Source organism: Empidonax traillii, unplaced genomic scaffold (genome assembly GCF_003031625.1).
Source record: "Empidonax traillii isolate 1590-97213 ecotype Southwest subspecies unplaced genomic scaffold, ASM303162v1 scaffold449:size826340, whole genome shotgun sequence".
NCBI lineage: Eukaryota > Metazoa > Chordata > Aves > Passeriformes > Tyrannidae > Empidonax > Empidonax traillii.
Genome location: NW_020955642.1, coordinates 605,113 through 625,110, shown reverse-complemented (window position 1 = coordinate 625,110; position 19,998 = coordinate 605,113). Strand labels below are relative to the sequence as shown.

Sequence of the window (19,998 nt, the reverse complement as noted above, 5' to 3'; positions counted from 1 at the left end):
CTTGTAGTATGTGATCCCCCTGGCTGGACACACACAGTGCTTATTTTTAGTCTTTGATTATGAATGTTCTGCACGTGCTCTGCTAACAAGAACTGTCCCTAATCACAGATGGTATCTTGCTGCTGTATGCTCAGCTTTAAAATGAGCACGGTTCTCACTTGCACTGAAAAAACCTCTTGCAGAAAGTCTGCAAAACTGATGCCGCTTATTAAGGCACAATAAACAGATAAAACAAAACTGTCCTAGTGTAACAAATCTCATTCCTCAAACCTGAGGCACAGTCTGCAAATCCCGCTAGCTTAGTGTCTGAAATTTAGAGCTCAAAGATAACACCGGGTTTCGTTGTTGATTGTAGCTGTATTGGCCATCTTGGAGAGACTGGAGGAAATACATTGCATAGAGGTGCTGAAGCAAGTGCAATCCCCCTAAAGATTTAACTGTAGTTTGATATATCACTTTTTAAAGTAAATCCCTGAAGAGCAAGAAACCAATTGCACTGTTAAAAGCCTTGTATTTTAAAACCGAAGGAGTGAGAGAACTGTACCTGCACAGGTTAATCTTCAGCTCAGGAATTTAAATGGACTCATTAAAATCAACTTACAAATTAGCTTATTAAAATGCAATGCTGCAGATCCAGAAGTTGGTTGATCTGGTGTGCTACTTGTATGAAAAAGTGACTTAAGAAGTAGAGAACAAATTTACAGCATTAAAACTCCATCTTTCTTTGCAGTTCCCCAGACCCTCATCTGGACCTCCTTCTTCCTCAAACTCTGGATCAACAGCACATTTTATTTAGTGAATTGAGCTTGTTTGATCCTGTGCTACACGTGCTGTGTATTATCAGTAGCCCCTTGTAATGAAATGTATGTCTGTACACACTTGTGCCCTCCCACATGCATAGGAGCTCCATAATTGAGCCCTGGCACCACAGGTCACATCAATGATCGTTTTATTACCTTGATAATGAGATTCTACAAGCTGCTGGCTATAGTGGGTTTTATTTCTTAGTGGTTAAATTCTAGATAATCACACTACTCTACTACTGCCATTAAAGTAATGGTATTGCTTAGAGGGAGGAGGGAAAAAAGACTCAAACAAGTTCTGATATAATTATGTAGACCTGCTTGGAATATCTTTATGTAACTACAGATGCCAGTGATTAAAACTGGCCTTACTGTTACAGCTTTTTAGTTGGTTCTTACATATCCCAGAGGCACATAGTAGGCAGTACAGAAAATAAAAATACAAAGGATTTACATTCCAGCTATATATTCTGTGATAAGATATATATGTGTGTGTACATATATACAGAGACAAAGAGAGAAAAACTTCAAGTACAAAACCAGTTAATTGGTAAATTTTAAGCCAGTTGTACTGAATATCCTATGCACACCAAAAAATGCTTATGCAAAAAATAATTGAAAAATTCCTCACTCCAATTTTCAGCATTCCAGAGTCAGAAGAAGTTACTCAGACTGTTGTGTCACATGTTTTAAGGACCAGATGCATACAGAGGCCACCATGTGAAATGCTGTTCTGCACTTACAGGAATTGTTTTCAGTGTTCAAACGGGATGTTGGCTGGCAGGCCAATGTGTTGGCACAGGTGTTACCTGGAGACACTTCACCAGCCATTTTTAGATGCTGTGGGGATTTTGAGCTGGCTTTTCTGTCCCTTTGGGCTTGTATCCATCTGAAAAGCGCCATGCTGACTCACTGACTCCATTTCTGCTCAGGAAAACTGTCCCTTTGCCATGGGAAAGGGTATGTGGGCATGAAAGGCATGTAAACAAAGCAAGGGTGCAAACCTTATTTCTGCTGGGCAGAAAGGTGAGACTTTAACCTTGCAGTGACTCACAATAAAAACACACATTTTCCCTCGAAGACAAAGCCTGCAAGCCTGTGTGATATTCTTTTCCTGCGTCCCTGCCTTCTAATATTTTTTTTTTTTTCCCACCAGGCTGTAGTTCTGCCTGGCCTAAAGATGTGAAAAGTGACTTAGACTGGGGGGGAGGGAGAAGGCATTGAAACACACTGTAACCAGAAAGTGTAAACTGGTGCTTTTATGTTGTCTTTGCTTGATGATGAAATGGAAAAGACAATAAAAAACCAAGCATGCAGAATCCAGTTTTCCCTCAAGGATGAGTTAAACTGGAGCAGGTGGAATTATACTCAGGTAAAACTGTCTCAGATCCATAGGGAAACTTAACTTATCACCTGACCACATATGAATAATGTTGGGCCGTAGGTTTGCTCGGTGAGTGATTTGGTCAGGTGCTGACCTGGGTTCTGGAGGTGGAAACCTAATAACAGCAGCTTCCTTAAGGGGACAGTGGGAAAGAGTGGTACCTTCCCCATGTTGCCAAAAACCCAACAAAACAAACAAAAAGTCACCTGATTATGAAATCTAGGCTTTTCCCCCAAGCCAGTTGCTTTCTATTTGGCAAGAAATAGCAACATTTGGAAACTTTACTGGAAGTCTTAGGCAAGAACTGAAATCCCTCACTATCATCACTGGCCATGTGAGCGATATTTGGAGAATATTACTCACTATAGTTACTTAAGGCTAAACAGGGAGTTCTTGAGATTCTCTGTGTAGAACTCACCCATGCTACAGAAGCAATGTTGGTTTGTAGAAGGGCTTGTGTGCCCCAAAGCTGTTAATTCCCCCTACCCTTTATATTAACTGGTCTAGTAAAAAGTACTTTCTTGTCCCACAGACTGTACCTCATTTGGGGCTGACAGCTGTTTCTCAAAGCAATACTGACACTGAGTGGTGTGTTTTACTCAACTGTAGGAAAACGAGGCTATTCCAGGCATGTCCCTGTGTCTGACCTGACTGAGGTAGTCTTCTTGTGTCATCCTGATTGCTTGCTTTAAAATGAGCTTTTGTGAATGGCTGTCCATTGGCTGTTTGATGATTCAGTGGCCAAAACCTAAAGAATTATGCTGATAAAGAGCAAGAACTTAAAGGGATAGAAAACAACAGGTGGAACACAAAATTAGGACAGAAATCTTCTTTGCCTTGTACCTTGTCCACAGTGGGTATGAAGTCAGAAGAGCATTTGATACCTATTTTGGGACTTAGCAAATGACTTTTTAAGGTGCAAGGCAATGAAGGACTGTGCCCAAAACACTCCTGTGTTTTCATGTTGTGGTCAAGGCTTGCTGATCCCTATGCAAGACTGTCCAAAGACCTTATTATTGCTAGTAAAACCAGTGGGTTTAGAGCTGTTGGTTTTTTTGCTTAAATGGGAATGTTCAGGTGGCAGCAATTTCTAAAAGCTTCACCCTGTTATTTGATGTAATGCCAGCTGGAAGGCCTTGGTTTTCTCCATGTAATTTTGTGAAGCAGCAGGTCTTTCCAATAATTATCTTCGCTCTATTTCCATCAAATACAGCTTGAAACTGGCTCAGTAAAACAGAGAACATGCAGCAGTAGCTGTCATCTCAGAGCCAGTAGTGCAGACCAGACGTCTGGTATTAGGGTTATCTCTCTCTTCAAATGCTTTTATACTGCTGGAAGAGGTGCTTTATTTCTGCAGCTTATAAACACACTCAGGCAGAACTTCCATGACCAGAAATTCTGTCTATGTTTGAGAGAACAGGTATACTGGGCTTGCTGTCAGTTTTGGATGCTTTTAGTAAAATCTGCACTCACTAATAACATGGATATTGCTGTTCTTACTTGTCCATAGAGTTCACTGAGGAGAACAAAACCAGAGGGGATTGATTGTTCTAAACCTCACTGTCTTGATTGATCCAGACACTCAAGAGGTGGGGTATCTTTGCTGTCATAAACCCAGAAAATCTGTGCAACTTCATATTAAAAAGAAGGCATTGAAATTTATGAGAGCAGCTAGGGAAGCAACCGAGAAGAACTGGTTTGGGGAGCTGCCAGCCAGCATCTCAAGTGACTGATCTGACTAACAGAGTCCATCAGTTTCCCATGTATCTTAGTGCTCCTAGCTCAGCTTTCACAGTCATTTTTAAGGCAATAATTGTCCTAGCAAAATCAGCAATATAATTTAACTGCTACTGTCTGAACTAGTTTCATGGTCATCCACTTTCTAAAGTCACCAAATTTTATTTTTTTATCCACAACACAATTATACCAAAACATACACATATTTAAGAAAAAGAAACACCTTTATAGAAACGTTGACAGTGCTTTGAAATCCTCCATCACAGCTGGGGCCATCAGACGTTGCTGGAGGTCTCCCCACTTGAATATTCCCCCGTTGCGCTGGGCAGAACAAATTTGACGTATCTCCCTTTCTCCCAGCCCCTCCTGATCCGCAGGAGTCTGTGCCGGATGCAGGGCAGGCTGAAGATGACCTTTGCTATGATCACAGTACATGGGACAAGCAGCGTGAGGGTGTAGGTGGGAGGCAGGTAGAATTTGTACTGGTTCTCATCGAAGGCCCTCGACCATCCGTAGGTGAGCGTGTGCAGGGTGCTGACTACCAAGGCAATAAATCCAAGGCTGGACTAAAAGGAACAGAAACACACACCAGTTAGCAGAAGACCTTGTGCCTGGCTATTTTCCTGTATTTTTTACGTAATTTTGTAAGTGTACATAGCGCGGAGAAAGCAATGACTGTTCCTGTGTTTCTTGGACAGAAAAAACCATGACTGGAAACCTTTCCTGGGTAGCGTGCCAGACTGCATTTTTCTTTTTCTAATCAGAGGTTAAGTGTGATATTAGAAACTCAGCAGGAGTTTCCTGGAAGATGCTGCCAACTCAGCAGAGATGTGGGCTCCTACATCCATGTGAAGCAGCAGCCCCCAGCTCCTGCCGAGCAGATGGGCACAGGCAGCTCCCAAATGCTCCTTCCAAGCTGCAGCTGCCAACTCTGCTGCTTCCCAGTCTATGGCTGGTGAGAGAGATGAAGCATCATCATCGTGGCTCTGGACCCACTGCTGACATGGTCGGAAATCTGTGAAGCTGTAACTTTGCACAGAGTGAAGACACCGTCAGGTAACTGGTGTCACCTATAGGAAAATGAGATTGTGGAGACACAAGTGCTCTGCTCTGAGGTGAGCAACAGGACCTGAAGGGTTTCATTCTCTGTCCTAGAGATCTGTGTTGGTTTGTGAGCCAGACCATCAGGCTGTGAGATAGACTAAGCCTTTGAAATGGGGAGCCAAGAGCCCTTTAGCCCCTCAGGCAGGCAGCAAGAACCCAACCCCTGTTCTGCAGACAAGAACTTCTCCCATTTTCAGCTGAGATCATGCTCCCAAACACCCAGAGAGACAACATTTCTCCTGGATATTTCCACTCTGAGGGTTGCTCTCAAAGAGGGGTTTTAAACTGTGTTTCCCTCATCAATGGCTTCCTGCCAGCATCAGAGATGGGGGCTCCCAAGCTTTGCCACTGATGTCCCTAACTTGGGGAATGAAGCGTTTACAAGCCAAAATATCTGTCTTGTTGTAGCTATTCAGAGATCAGCAAGAAACAGGGTCTTCCTGACCATATGTCCAGGAAAGAGGGCACAGCAGGGAAATAAGGGACCAGGACAAAATGGGAGGAAGGATTCATGTTTTCTTCTGAAAAAATCTCATCTGGGAAATTACTCAATTCAAACCTTCCCCTCCTATTTTTGATTCCTGGGAAACTATTTAAAAACACAGACAACTTCTAAAAATGTACCCTGTTGTTACCAAAAACCTAAATCAAGACTTCTCTAAACTTCAGAGTTAATCATTTAAGCAGCTGAGAAGACTGGGCAGGGGAAGGAAGAACAGCTCTAAAATGTGCTACCAGATCTCGCTACTTCATTTTTACGTCATCTATCAGGCAGTCATGTGGGTGTCACTGAGTCCTGCCAAGATTTCACCCATATGACCCCTGCCAAAGTAAGGAACTCCTCTGTGTTACAGCTGAGCATTACTCAAGGCCATGCCAGGAACTGGGAACAGACCTGTGAACTGAACCTCAACCCTGTGTGCAAACCCACATTCTTCCCTTCTTTCAGGTACAGATGTCATTCTTACCAGAAGCCATGTCCAAGTCTAAACCAAAGTGGTAACAAGCAGCAAACCTGAACAAGGGCAAGACTAGTTGCACTTGGAAAATTAAGGAGTCTGCTGCAGCATGCCGTGGTCACAGTTGAACCTGACAGCAGGACCTGACCCACAGATCATCCATCATTTATTGGTTGAGCTTCTCTCCATCAGGCAAAAAAAAAACCAAACACTGGGTGGCAAAAGGTTGGAAGTATCAGCTTGGGACTCATCTGGCAGAGCAGAGATGTAAAGCAGGGCAGGGGAAAGGGGACAGAGTGAAGTCCAAGGGCAGCAGATTCTTTCTGCCCTGGGCAGAGGATGTGTTCAGAGTCAGCCTGAGCAGGGCTCTATGCATGGCAGGGGTGTCAGAGCTGGAGATAATTAGTTTGTTCCTCTACAGTTTCTCTTTCAACTGTTGATGGTACTGGGGGAGAGCAGGAGTGGAAATTAGTAGGACCAAAGGTGACAAACCATCACTTTGTAACCCACCTTTGTGTGTGAATGGCAGGGCACATGAAAAAAAAGCTAATTGGCAAAAAACGAATGGCTAAGCTGCCGGTGGCTGGAAACAGGGCTGGCACCTCCTCTGACAACGGCAGTGGGCTGATCTGCTTGTAACACAAATGAGGGGCTGACTGGTGAGAGCAGGGGGTGCCTGGGGTGTCCCAATGCTGATGCTGACTGAAGAATCTGTGGTGTAGAGCCCCATGGCTGCACCTGCCAGACAAGCTGACAGCTGGGTACAGGTTAGTCTGTAAGTGCACGAGAAAAAAAAGTTCTGCTGATTGCAGCTTGGCTCAGTATGTACAGCTCTGCATACATTCAGTATAGTATGATGCAGAGCCTGCTGAGCACCCCATGGGGCTGGTTTGCCAGCAGGCTTAGCCCGCATACCACACAGAGTTTTGAATCTCTACTCTCCTTTATCCTCTCTATGCAGTTTCTGACTCTGAAACCTTTTTGTTTTGAACAGGCAGAGGTTTCTTTTGTGCTGTCACAACATGGGGAATGTGGAGCCAGTACCCATGCAAGGTGTTAAAGCCCTCTGAAAGATGTGCTGCATGAAGTTGTTATCTTACTAATGCAGACTTTATGTATATCTCCTATTTCCTTGGTGTCTGTGAGCTCCCTGTAATGCATTGGTGAAGGTGATCCAGTCACATGTGGCTCATTTAGAAATGTCTGGGCAGCACCAAAAGCAAACAGCCCCTTCCTGACCCAGATGTGTTCCTGACTTCTGCAGCCATGAAGTCATTAGCTCCATGGAAGTGGCTCTGGCCTCTCGCACTTTGTCGACAGCAGGGTTAGAAAAGGTCTGGTTACAGATTCTCTACATCTTGTGCTACGTAAACTATGAAAGAAACCAGGTCAGTTCAACCTTCAAATTCCAGGAGGACTTTTCAGGATGGGAAGGTAAAGGCAATCATACACATTTTTGCTTCTCAACCAATTAGAATTGATTTGTAAATCACTGGAGAACATTAAAAATGTCTCCTATAAGTTGAACTGCATGCAAATCATTCCTGCTATCCAGTATCTATATCCTGTTAATCAAAACTGGACACATAGGGAAACTGTGTATCCAATTCAACTATATTTAATTGAAATTTGTGTATGTGCAGGAGCTACTATGAAAATTAGCTTTTGTTTTCTATAACCTTGGCAACAACACAAACAGGATTTTCATCCCATCAGGCAACAGATGTATATTTTAAGACTGTGGCAGTATATCCCATGACACTAATACAGATGTACACACTGCAAAATGTCAGACTTGGGAAGCTCTGGGTAAGGAGGAGACTGAAGTGGCTTCTGAATTTGTCTGACATGTGGCTTTTGGTACAGCCTCTCTCAAACATCATCCATTTAAACTGAGATGGTAACAAATTGATGCATTTTCTGGAAGACATCTGGCTGGGGTGTCTGCGCTCTGCATTTCTCCTCTTTCATGCTGTAAAAGTGTTAGCAATCCCAAATATTTGAGAAAGCAGCCTCATGCTTCACCCCTTGTATTTACATTGTGCCACTGTGAATTAATTCAGGGAGGCTCACACTGAGCTGTGTGAATGTAACCTCTGGAGCCTGCAAGCAGTAGCTGTAGCTGCTCTTTTAATTTCCTCAGTAGCGGTATCACCAACCTATTGAGGAGTAAAGAATTTAAAACAACTCTCATTAAAAAAATGAATATGGAAGGTAACATGCCAAGAGATCTGTAACCTGCTCTTTTTACATGATATTTCCACAGTAGGGCACAATACCAGCTGTACCTCTCCTGCATGTGATCAGCTCATGTCGCACTGTCATGCTTTATTCCATGCAGACAGAAATAGGTGTATCTTTCCACGAACTAAGCCAGCCAGTTCCCATGTGGGGCAGCCAAGAGCTATTTTGGGACTGACCATCATGTATTTGTCTGGTCCCAGTGGTGACATACCCTTAGAAAGACACGGGAAGGGCTCCCAAAGGTCAGGTGTGACAGTCGTGTTGCATTGGTGGGACATGGCAGCGCTGCCTGCAGTGACAACATATATATTACATGACAAAATGCCAGCACTCTCCAAGACAGCTGCCAGGCTGCCTGGGGAGCCAAAGGGAAATGCAGGGGGTTTCAAAGCCTCCTTCCAAGCTGCAAGAAGATACTTCCCTTCATTTGGGATTCCTGGTATGAGATGCCTAAGTCAGGATCGATTTATCCAATGTCCCAGCAGCTGCAGCCATCCCCTGAGACATGGTGGTGAGAATTAATATGCTCCCATTGTCCAGTCTGAAGGAGAGGTTTAAAGCCAGGTCTCTCTTCTCCTTGAGGGATGATCTCTTGGGGTCAAGCTCTCCTGGTGCAGCTCTTCTACTTAGTGTAAATAATTGCTGGCTAGCCCACAGCAAGAGAGGAAAAAAGACAAACTGACTTGCCCATTTGTTGATGGGGGGGCAGAGGAGCAGACTTCAAACTCCTGTTCCAATGACTATTGAATTATTTATGTACTACTGAAGAGCTTCAACAGAGTTTAACAGAGGCTGGATGATAAGATATTCACCCCTGCATCCCTGAACTCTGCCCTCCCCTTTGGAAGGGTTAGGTGTGCGCCAGTGTGGAGCACAGGGAGGCTCTGCAGGGGACGTGCAGGGGTCCTAGGAGAGTTCACACATGTTGGGGTGCCACGTGGGTCACTGCAATGGGACATGAAGCCTGGTGCATGCTAAGCAGCAGTGGTGTGAGAGGCACAAGTAACAAGGCGGTGTAGGGATGTGGGATACAGCTGTGACACAGTGAGTGGAATTTGGCTTCAAAATCAGCTCTAACTTGCAGGGGATACTTGGAAGGTTCATTCCCTGCTATTCTCATTAGTTAGCCCTAAGCTTGGCTCCAAGCACATTCCTGAAAAGGCTGCAGCTCCCAAGTTTGGGGTCTGTGAATGTCCCATGAGGTAGACTCAGGTCATTAAGGGAATTTGACTCTCAGGAATTTGGGCATTGCTGCAAGCAGGAAGAAGGCTCCTAAAACACTGATTGACTTTGGAGAAAGAAAAATTACCTTCCTAATTCAGTTTTTAGAATCAGACAGGGACTTTTCATTGACATCATACCCAGTTCTCTGTGCTGCTTGGGCTCTGGCACTTTACAGACCAGTCTAAGCCTTTTTGAACTTGTCTATTGAATACTTGGGTGCATGTAAGCTCTGCCAAAGCTGTCTTTCCCTTGCACTGTCCTCTCAGGCCCTTTCCTTTTCAGAAGCTCATTCTCCCTGAAATGCAAGGGCAGATCTGTGGCCTGCAGCCAGCTGCCTCCGTAATGGGCTGCCTGCCTGCCCTCTACAGCCCAGTGTGAACTCCCTGCAGCAGCCCTGCTGCCACTGATCCTCATGTGTCATGCCCGTGACACATCGCATTTCCCCTTCCCCCTGAGAGAAGCACCTTCTGCAGACAGGGCAAACTCCTGTGTGAGAGCAGCACAGGCCCCAGGACATACTACAGCCCTCTACCCTCTGCCCCCTCTTGGTGTCACCTCCTGGACAAGGGGTCCATGGCTCTGGGGTGCAAAGGGAGCTGTGGCGTGGCAGGATTTGCTGCTGACACCAGATTGCAGTGCTGGAGCAGGGATGGGCTGGGACAGCAGGTCAAACCCTGCCCTCCTTGGCCTGTGTGAGGGCCTGATGCTGCAGAATCGCTCTCCGGCATTGGCGAATGTCAACTTTACCTGAATGAAACTGAATTCCCTCCAGTTGAGAGAGTTTGCGATGGATGGAAGTGAAGTGATGGCAAGTAACGACAGCAAGCCCAGGGCAATAATTCCAACAGAGATATAAATCTCCATTCTCCAGACTTCCTCCTCTACCCAGATATTCATCTTCTTCTCCATAGCCTGGCATGACAATGAAGGTTTGTTAAAATGGAGCACTTAGGAATAGAGGAACTGAATTTTATTTGTTTTGGTTTTGGAAGCAGCTTTCCTGGGTGAGCATTGGGTCCTATTCACACCTTCAGCACTATTTGCTTGTTTGGGAGATGTGGAAATGCTCCCTTACCCCACCACCATTTGGCCAAAGCTAAGTTTGATTTGAAGCCTGCTGGGAAGAACTGCTGAATGCTCTCAGCTCCCATCCCTGTAACCACAGCAGCAACCCCCAAAGTCACATTTGGAAAGATAATTACAATGAAAAGTTAGTTTAAAGCCAAGAAAATAAATACAGATGCTTGAATATGCAGTACTCTCCTAATAACCTTTGTTTTAAGTGCATTTAGGGGGAAATTGTTCATGCTAATGGAAGGGAAGATGGGTTTTATACTACATGGCAAAGAGGAACATTTAGAACTGTTCTCTTTAGCCCATTAAATGGCTTTAATTTACTAAACAAAGATGTTGCTAGAAAACAGGAGGTAGAGGGGAAATGAACACAGGATGCTTGCCTGAGATTAATGTGCAACTGTGGCAATTGAGAAGGACCTGCTCAAGGCTGGAGCTGAGAGGCTGGGGATGGTGTTTGATGGATGCTCTGAACAGGCACTGCTGCTGAAACCAGCCATCCTGCTCCCCTCTGTCCCCACAGCCCCTTCCCTCCTCCATGTGGGGACAAACATTTGGAATCACTTGTGCAAATACCCCAGTGCAGAAAGCAGACTAGCTGTGGGGTAATTCCTTCATCAGGTTCCCCACTCAGCTGCACAAAGCCTGTGCCATCCCAAGAGGGAGTAGGGTGGAGCAGTGAGAAGTCAGGGGTGCAAAAGAGGGAAATCACATTTTCCCATGGCACTGCTGAGCTGAACAGCCTGAAGGCAGCAATCTCACACTGGATAAACACTGCTGAGAGTCTCAATGAGGCAATAAAGTCCCTTTCCATTTCCTCCTTCTCTTAGACTATGACCAGTTCCTCATCACTATTTGGTTAAGCTCCTGGAGGCACACTGTGATAAGGACACAAAACCTGCCCTGGGTTATGACTTGGTCAGTCCAGTGGCACATAATGTGAACATCAGTGTGAATAGGGATATCCCAGAATCTGGGGAGAAAAGCTGAGGGAAACTCTGCTCTCTCCACCACTGGAATTCTCCTCTCCTGGCATTTTTACTGCCTCTGCCCTAGTCTCAGACAAGCCAGGTGCCGGCAAGGCTGGTTTTAAAGGCTTGTCTGTGCTTCTGGGGAGCAAAGGCACAGGGGACTTGGATCCTAGGCCTGGCTGTAGGTGCACAGGGGGTGGTGGGTCCTCAGCATGGATGGGTGGGTGCCCAGTGTGTGGCGCGTGACTGACCTGTGGGGAAAGGGCTCATGTACGTAACAGCTTATTCCCCCACTGTCCCACACCTGCTTTGGGAAGCCAGGATATTAAGGCTGCCACCCAACACCTGGACATGTGTAGATTATCCCGGGTGCTGACCTGAGAAGCACCCGTGTTACCTGCTTGACGGCCGTCTCGATTAACAGGTACCGGTGGGAGCGGCGCATGGGCAGGCAGAGGCTGTACACGGCGTGCAGGGCTGCGCAGAAGAAGCTGAGGAGACCGATCTGCTTTCGATGCTGGAGCCACTGGTCGAGCCAGTCCGGAAAGCGTCGGTATTTGGTGCCATAGTAGAGCTGCGAGCAGGCTGCCAGCACCCCGGGCAGGTAGACGAGGGACAGCATGACATAGGACACGCAAGGCAGCGTCGTGTTGACCACCTCGATGGGGATCTTGTACAGCTTGTTCTTCTGCTCCCTGATAAAAGGGTGGATGACCTGCCGGATCAGGTTGTAAGTGAAGAAGCAAAGAAAAAGCCCCAGAGCCAGAAAGATGGGGATTTTCCAGGCTGGCAAGAGGCGCAGGGGAATGTTCTCGATCTCACAGGCTGATGACATGCAGCCCATGTCCACGGGGGTGAATCCCATGACTTGAGCAATTTCTGCTACAGTGCGCTTGGCTTCTTGGTTATTTGAGCAAATCAGAACCTGCAACAAACAGAAATATACATATAGGGCAAGGAGATCAGGCTTCTGGGATCAAGTACATCAGGAGGGATACTGTATTGCAGGGATCCTACATTATTCCACTGAGCATCATGATTCCTGGCAGGCTTTTTGACAGGGATTTACCACAACTGCCAAAGACCTCTCCCTTGGACAGATTTCCTTTCATGTGTGCACTGTCAGGTTTTTTTACTGGCTCTGTTTAGATAAACAGACAATTAAATGATACTTTTCACTTAGGCAGATTCTTCAAAGACTACAAAGCATGAAGTGAGTGAGGGTACCTAATTTCTGAGAGAAGAAACACACAAGCTATGGGTTGTATGCCATGGCCAGCACTCAGACTCCTCCAGGAGCCTAAGGCCATTTGCTGATGCTGCCAGACCTCAGCTGCTGAAGCAGTTGGGATTTAGCCCTTGCTGGAAGAAAACAGTACCTGCTTGTTCCCATCTCTGGCACCTGACTGCAGCGTCCACGCAGAAACCACGTTAAACCCCTTGACCACGGTGCAGGCTGGGAACAGGGAAGCCAAGTATTCTGCGTTGGACTCCTTGTGATGGTTGATCTCTGTGTTGTTGCTGACATCCACCAGGATCTTGCCCGCCAGCACATCAGCCAGGTCACAGAGGGTGGAGTAATGTTCCCTGAAAACCGCCACAAAAATGATGTCCGTCTTCTTCACCGCCTCTGCCTGGAAGGTGACCTCTGCTGCAGAAGGGAAGAGGCTGGCCTTCCGCTTCGGGTTGCGGCTGCCAACCACCACCTTGAATCCGGAGCACACCAGGCGGATGGCCAAGGAGCGCGCGAAGTCCCCGCTGCCCAGCACCCCGATGGTGCGGCCGGACGCGGGCGTCACACTGGGGTCACCCTCCGTGCTCCCATGGCCCAGGAGGGGCTTGGCCATGTCTCCTCTGGACATCCTGGCAGGAAAACCAAGGGGAAATGAAAATTCACTGTGGAGCTCTTGCAGACACCCAGATCACACCCGCGGTCACGGGGAAAAGTGCCACTTAGGCCACTTGAAGAGAGGTGAATGTGGTTTTGGTCCCAGTGACCCAGGACCCATTGCCAAACCCACTAGCAAGTGTGCAGTAATGTACAAGCACCACTGGGGGGGAACACACCACCGTGCTGGGTTGGAAGGCCAAGGCTTCCCAGATTTCCCAGGTCTGTGTGATCCAACACCTGCTGGATGCACTCATCCATCCTCTGCAGTTCCTCATGCTGCCATCTCACCCTGCAAAGCCAAGGCAATGCTGAGAGTGATCAGGATCAGCAGCTCTCGGATCCCCCCGTGGCTACCTGAAAAGTCCTGGTCCAGGGGTCTAAGAGGATCCCTGAGCCTATATTTGGAAAAGCCAGAGGGGTGGGTGATTCTGATTTGCAGGAGCAGAATCAAGGCAGGGAGTTGAAGCTGAATTGAAAGTGTCCTAAAAGTGGTAAACGAAGAGAGTTGCCTATTCCAATATTTTGCCTATTCCAATATTTGGGTCTGGCAAGTGCTGTTTGCTTCAGCTCTTTAATGAGTAATGAGAATTTACTCGTGACATTTAAAAAATATATTAAAATGTGATGAGATTTGCTCATGAAAGATCTTGATGAGCTTTACAAACGTTAATGAATTTTGCCCTGTAACAGATTAGATATTGAGGGCACAGAGAGGTTTTAAGCAGATCAATAAATTCACAGGCAGCACAGCAGCTGGACCTGGAGGTCAGAAGAAACTTGGGCAGGAAACTGCTAGACTGTTCTCAGCCTGTGCCTGTGGCTCAAATCTGCCTCCTGACTGAAGGAACAACAAATTTACCCTTAAGGAATGGCATATTCCTGGAGGTCAGATTTTTAAAGGGCTCAGAACGTGGTTCAGGGAACTTACAAACCAGGACACCTGGCTTTTGTACTGAGCACACCGCTAGAGATTATTATAAAGACCATCATAAACAAATGTGTGATAGGGAGGGAGACAGCTTGGCTTTGGGGTGCCCTGTAGCTGGTCAAGTTCTTTCAAAGTGAAGGTGATCACTTGGTCAGAGTGACCTGGTTCATGGCACAGGTGTGTTTTTTCATAGGCTTTTGAAAATGTCCTTCACCCAAGGCTTTTCTGGGATTGGCGCAGCAGTGGTGCAAAGGGGAAGGGCACTTCTGCATGAATAGTTACCAATGGGAAACAAAGAGTGAGAAGAAATTAATGATTTTCATAATGGGAATAGGTTGCCAAGGGATTTCCCTGAGGATTTGTGCTGTTCAACGTGCTCATAAGTGATCTGGGAAAGGGAGTGAATATTGAGAAGATAGAGCTTGTGCGTGATGATCATAGAATCACAGAATGGTTTGGAAGAGACCTTAAAGGTCCTCTCATTCCAACCCCCTGCCGTGGGCAGGGACACATTCCACCAGACCAGGCTACTCAGAGCCCCATCCAACCTGGCTGTGAACACCTCCAGGGATGGGGAGTCCGCAACATCTCTGGCTAACCTGTGCCAGTGTCTCACCACCCTTATAGTAAAGAATTTCTTCATAATATCTAATCTAAATCATTTAAGACAGTCAGTCTTTATTGTGAAGAATCTGGAGAAGGACCTCTTCATTCAAAGTGCCTGAGCACCGGAATTCACTTCTGATACATGGCAAGAACTGCCTATGGGGATAATCCCCCATAGCACATATACACTTTAATGAGCTGTAATCTTGTTAGAAACACTTAGAAAAATGATCAGTGTCACATTACTCTGAAAATACCAACTTGGAGGTCCCTGGCAGACACATCAAATACAGCTGAGTTACTGGGCGAGGAGATCTCTTACACAGCAACCACAATCCTAGTCCTGCTCCTCATCAAAAATCTGCAAAACACCTTCAGCAGATGGACTTTGAAACTATAATTCACTGTCCTGGATACAAAACCACCACAGCTTCAGAGACAATGCTGTTTCTATGGCAGAGGTCTGTCTGCTCTCCCTGTCTCTCACCAAGCACCCCCTTGTCCCAGAGACCAAAGCAGTGTGCCCATGGAAGGATTGCTCTCAGGAGAAAACAAGTACCAAAGAAAGGCATAGTGACTTCCTGCCTTCAACAATACCTGTCCTCTGCTCACCATGCAGCACACAGACCTTCTTTCCTGCTCTAGGTGAATAAGAAAGCCCTGTTCAGCTCAGAATTGTTCCTACTTCACTCTGAAGGTTTCTGCTGCTGTCCCAGACCTGCAGGAGGGTTTGTGTGCTGCAAGGCTGCTTCGGTGATACTGGCTGTGTCAGTGATTAACCCAGGCTGCTGCCTGTGCACACAGCCCTGCCTTAGCTGTATTCCATGTGTATCACAGTCACTAGGATATTTCACCAGGAATTAGTGGGAAAGGCATACAAAACAATGGAGATATCATGACTACACTCCTCTATAAATCCAAAGACTGAACAGCACACTACAGTTCTGCTCATTCTACTGCAAAAAGAAAAAAACCCAAGGGAATAAACCTAAGAAAGGGCCATAGGGAAAGAGTGAGAGAAATGATGAGAGCTTTCAGTGTTGAAAAGAAACACATGGGTGAGGAGGGAGTAGGGACCACCTGAGACTTCTGGAGATGAAGAGCGACCTCACAAGTGGAGTTCAGGTGAATAGGAAACCCCTTGTGTAAAGTAAAGCAGCTCTATCTGAAAAAGATGGTATGTGGTGGCTTTTTTTCCCCTGGTCCCTTGTTATCAGATGCTTTATCAAACACTGACTGCTTTAGATTTTAGAAACCTTCTTGCTCCGCTCAAATTTATTCATGGCCAGAACTATTTGTTCTAGGGCCAATGCTATTGTTCAGGGTAATGAGCTTGCTTTCCCACACCCCCCCCTCCTTTTCCATCACCTATACACACAAAGTATTATCTCAAAACAATGAAACACATCTCCAGCTCTTAGCCAAGGGGACAGAAATCAGCATTCAGGGTGGCAAAGCTATTGTTACCCACAGACTCATTTCATAATTGATTTAAGGCACCTCAAAAGCTCTCTCTGTGCTCCTACTGGGATGTAAATTTTGCTGCAAGCAAGTTTTCTTGTAGTATGTTTTCTCTGTCCTGTAGCTGCCACTGAACGTGTATAGAGATGTTGGCAATGTTTGGAGATAAACAGCTTTGCTGTCTCCAGTTATTTTGATTGAAAGGGATGATAGAATTAAACAGCCTTTGAAGTCAGCAGGGTAGTTAAAAAGTAAGAAGACTCAGAATCTTTTCTGTGGATTTTGGTGGGATTATTTCAGTCGTGCTCTGACTGTTGGGGCTTTGGAGCAGGACCCATCCCTGCTGCACAGCCCCTGGTGGGGTGGTTCCTGCCGCTGGCTGCTGCTTACCCCTGTGGGTTGCATTACTGTCACTGCCATGCACTGAAATCCTCCCGAGGAAAGGAGGAGAAAATCCCTTTTCCACCATCAATGAATTCCCCTGAGACAAACACTGTGGTTTTTGCCTAACAGATGCCTGGCAATGGACTGTCTGATTAGGCAACAGCTTTTTTTCAGTTCTGTATCTCTGCAGAGCACGCAGACCCCCGTCCTCTGCCACTGCCCTGACTTACCGTGCCCACACTGCTTTTTCTGCACCTATGGGCAGTGGGTTACCTGCTTAAGACTCTCCCTGCCAAAGCTAATTCTCCTGGGTGAGGTCAACCCATCCAAAGCCAGTTCAAGATCAGTTTCTTACCAAGGAAGCTGCAAAATGATTTAAAGCACAGCCCAGTGGAAGTAAAGTAGCTTCAATTGTAACTGGGCAGCAGTTCCATAACTAAAATATTGAATACAATACAGAGCTGCCCTTGAGCTAGACTGTTAATTGACAGCCTTATATCACTGCATGGGGATGGTCTGTGCAGCTGCAGCACACTTGTTCCCATGTGCAGTTCACCAACTGCATTGCAATTACTGCTGTTATTTGTAGGACAAGAGCAGTGATGGGCAGTGAGCAAGACAGGGATCTCCCCTCTGCCAGGCACCCTATAAAAGCTGGCCAGAAGGCCACTTCTGTCCCAAAGAATGGGATCAGACAGAGAGAAGCTGAGTGAAATGAGGCAGTCAAATTGCTGTTGCCCAGGCAGAGGGAGGGAGGGGTTCTCACAGAAGAAAAACAGGGATAATTCTACATATTTTGCACCTGAGTCTTGGCAGAGGCTGTTAGCTTAGGCTCGGTGCCAGGCAAACAAGGTTTTTCTGCCTCTCTGCCCACACTGAGAGGCCTCACGCAATTTTTGCAGCAGGACAGACGACCTGGATGGAGCTGGGCTGCAGGAACCCACTCAGGTGACTCTGGGCTCACAGCAGAGTCAATCTGCCAAGCAGATCATCCCCCACAGCTAATGAGAAGACAGCTCATTTGTTATCCTCTTTCAACAGACGTGGAGGACTAAGATACTAACAGTGATGGGACTCCAGCAAGCTTGTCTGGGACGACCCAGATATCTTTGACCACGTCTTTAACAATGAGACCATCTTTCTGGGCCCCTCTCACATCCTCTGGGGCAGCAGGATAGCCTAGCTGGTTCCTGTAATTTACAGTCTGGAAGTGTTTGAGTTGTACATTCTGAAGAACGATGGATCTGTGATGGCAAAGTATGAGCTTTGCTTCAGTTCTGGGCAAAAGAAACCAAGACTCATTCTACTGCCCTGGTATTCAGATTTATCAGATAAAAGACAAGTTAGTTTTACAATAACTAATAAAAAGGCAGTGCCTTAAATTTATCACTGACTCAAATTCTGCTGAAGAAAATGGCAGCAATCTCACAAGGAGCTCCAATAATGTCCTGTCCTGTGCAAGCAAACTGGTTCCTGTTTGCACAAAAACTCATCTCTGAGCTCAGCCTCACGTACGGAGTCTCAGGCTGCACTACCTTTGCTAAAACAACTGCTTTTGTGTCTTCCCCTGAGGCCAAGTTTTTTTTAGGCCTTCCACAGCTGAGTCTCTAGAAGCTCTGGATCCAAACCAGTGCAGGTCATCAGAGAGCCTGCTCTGTGCTTCAGCTTCTGCTTGGCGGTTATTTGACATAAAGCACATGATTATTATCTACATTCCTTAATGAGTGCACGTGGGTTGAAAGACCAGCAAGGCACATGAGGAACTAAATGATGTAGCAGAGCCCTTGGTCAGGTCACTGCAGAGGTCATTGCATGGCTGGCACCTGGCTCCATGGAGCACAGCCTCACAAACACACACACTGGAGGACAGGGGTGATTTCTGCCCCCAGGGGACTTTTGATGTGCATGGAGGGACCTTTGAACCATGAAGCCAAAGCCTACAGCCTCTGTTTGCAGAGCATCTCCAGCTGTGTTAACCCTCAAGAACCCCCAGCTGGAGAGGAGCATTCAGCACCTGAAGCCTCCACTCAGGTCTTGCTGTTAGCAGAAATATTCATTTTTTGGCTACAACTCTTTTATTTCCAGGGAAAATCAAATGTTTCAGTCTTTTTCCCACACACAGAGCATCCCTCCCAGGAGCACAGCAAGTGCCATGAAGCTGAACCTGTTGGAACTGGAACAGATTTAAGTAGTAAAAGGGCTTATCCAAAGCCGCTTTAATCCTGGCTCTGGTGCACATTTCTGGAGACCTTTCAGTGCTGCCCAGGCTGACTGGAAATGACTTACCCTGCTCTGCAGGGGAGAGAAGGAGTTGGAGAAACTAAGCTTGCTGCCCCTTTTCCTCTTTCTCCTTCCAAAGCAGAGTTTTATCTGCAGTGGCTCAAACCAGGAACTGGCAAAGGGTATAAATCACCCTTCAGTATTGCCTCAGCCAGAAAAGCCATGTTGCAAACCTACCCAGGCTGCCAGCCAGGATGTGAGAATGAGGAAATGCTGGGAGTTGGGCTCTCCCCATTGCCGCCCTTCAGCCTCTTTGCCCACAGGCATGTGGAACAGGGAATGGGGAGCTGTTCACCCCATGCCCTACTGCTGGGGTGGGGAGGTGGGACAGGGACGTGTCCCAGGGTGGATGGTCCTGCCCTAAACAGGGATCACTGGGTACTGAGTCTGTCCCCTGCAATGCGGTGGGGACAGACCTGCCCTCTTCTCCACCCTGCTGCACTTCGCATTCACAGGTCCTTATCCCTTCCCCTGCCCCAGGGCAAGTGTTTACCTGATTATCTCATTTATCAGGTATTTGTCTGTTAAAATCACTTCCATAAGCTCCTGCAGAGACCTGCTTTCTCTCCTCTTTAATCTCTCAATCCAGTTAACCTCATCGCTTCCTCTTTTACTCCCAAAGGACATGACAAATGATTTGCCCTCTCATTCTCCACAGACACATTCTGCATTTGGAGAACAGGTTTCATATCTCCCTTCAGTTTTTCCTGCCCGAGTGAAACCCAACTCTTTCATCAGAGCTGTTATTTACAGGGTGTCCAACAACTCAGCCTCTGTTCCTTGCTCTCATTTTTCTTGGAGGATGCCCAGAATTGCATTTTCCAATTGAGCCCCTAAAAGGCACCAGCTGGAGCAGAGGCACTGCTTCCCCAGTTTGTCACTTCTCTTTCTCCATCCCAGAGGACTGTTTGCTTTTGCACAACTGTGTGACACTGTTGACTCATGGGG

The 19,998-nt window shown here is 46.6% G+C and overlaps 1 protein-coding gene across 4 annotated transcripts in view; it reads right to left on the bottom strand.

Moving 5' to 3' along the window:
- Positions 1-1,107: 1,107 nt before the first annotated feature.
- STEAP3 (STEAP3 metalloreductase) overlaps positions 1,108-19,998 on the bottom strand; it is a 27,201-nt gene continuing 8,310 nt past the window's right edge. For 2 of the 4 annotated variants that reach the window (XM_027895114.1, XM_027895113.1), the window contains exons 2-5: positions 12,880-13,363; positions 11,898-12,425; positions 10,203-10,367; positions 1,108-4,490 (exon numbers count right to left, since the gene is read on the bottom strand). In XM_027895114.1, the coding sequence (XP_027750915.1) occupies positions 4,200-4,490; positions 10,203-10,367; positions 11,898-12,425; positions 12,880-13,362 (1,467 nt within the window). In that variant the 5' untranslated portion in view covers position 13,363 and the 3' untranslated portion in view covers positions 1,108-4,199. Of the gene's footprint in view, positions 4,491-6,743; positions 8,878-10,202; positions 10,368-11,897; positions 12,426-12,879; positions 13,366-19,998 lie in introns of those variants that run through there. The other 2 variants (XM_027895115.1, XM_027895116.1) reach the window with 2 other exon arrangements.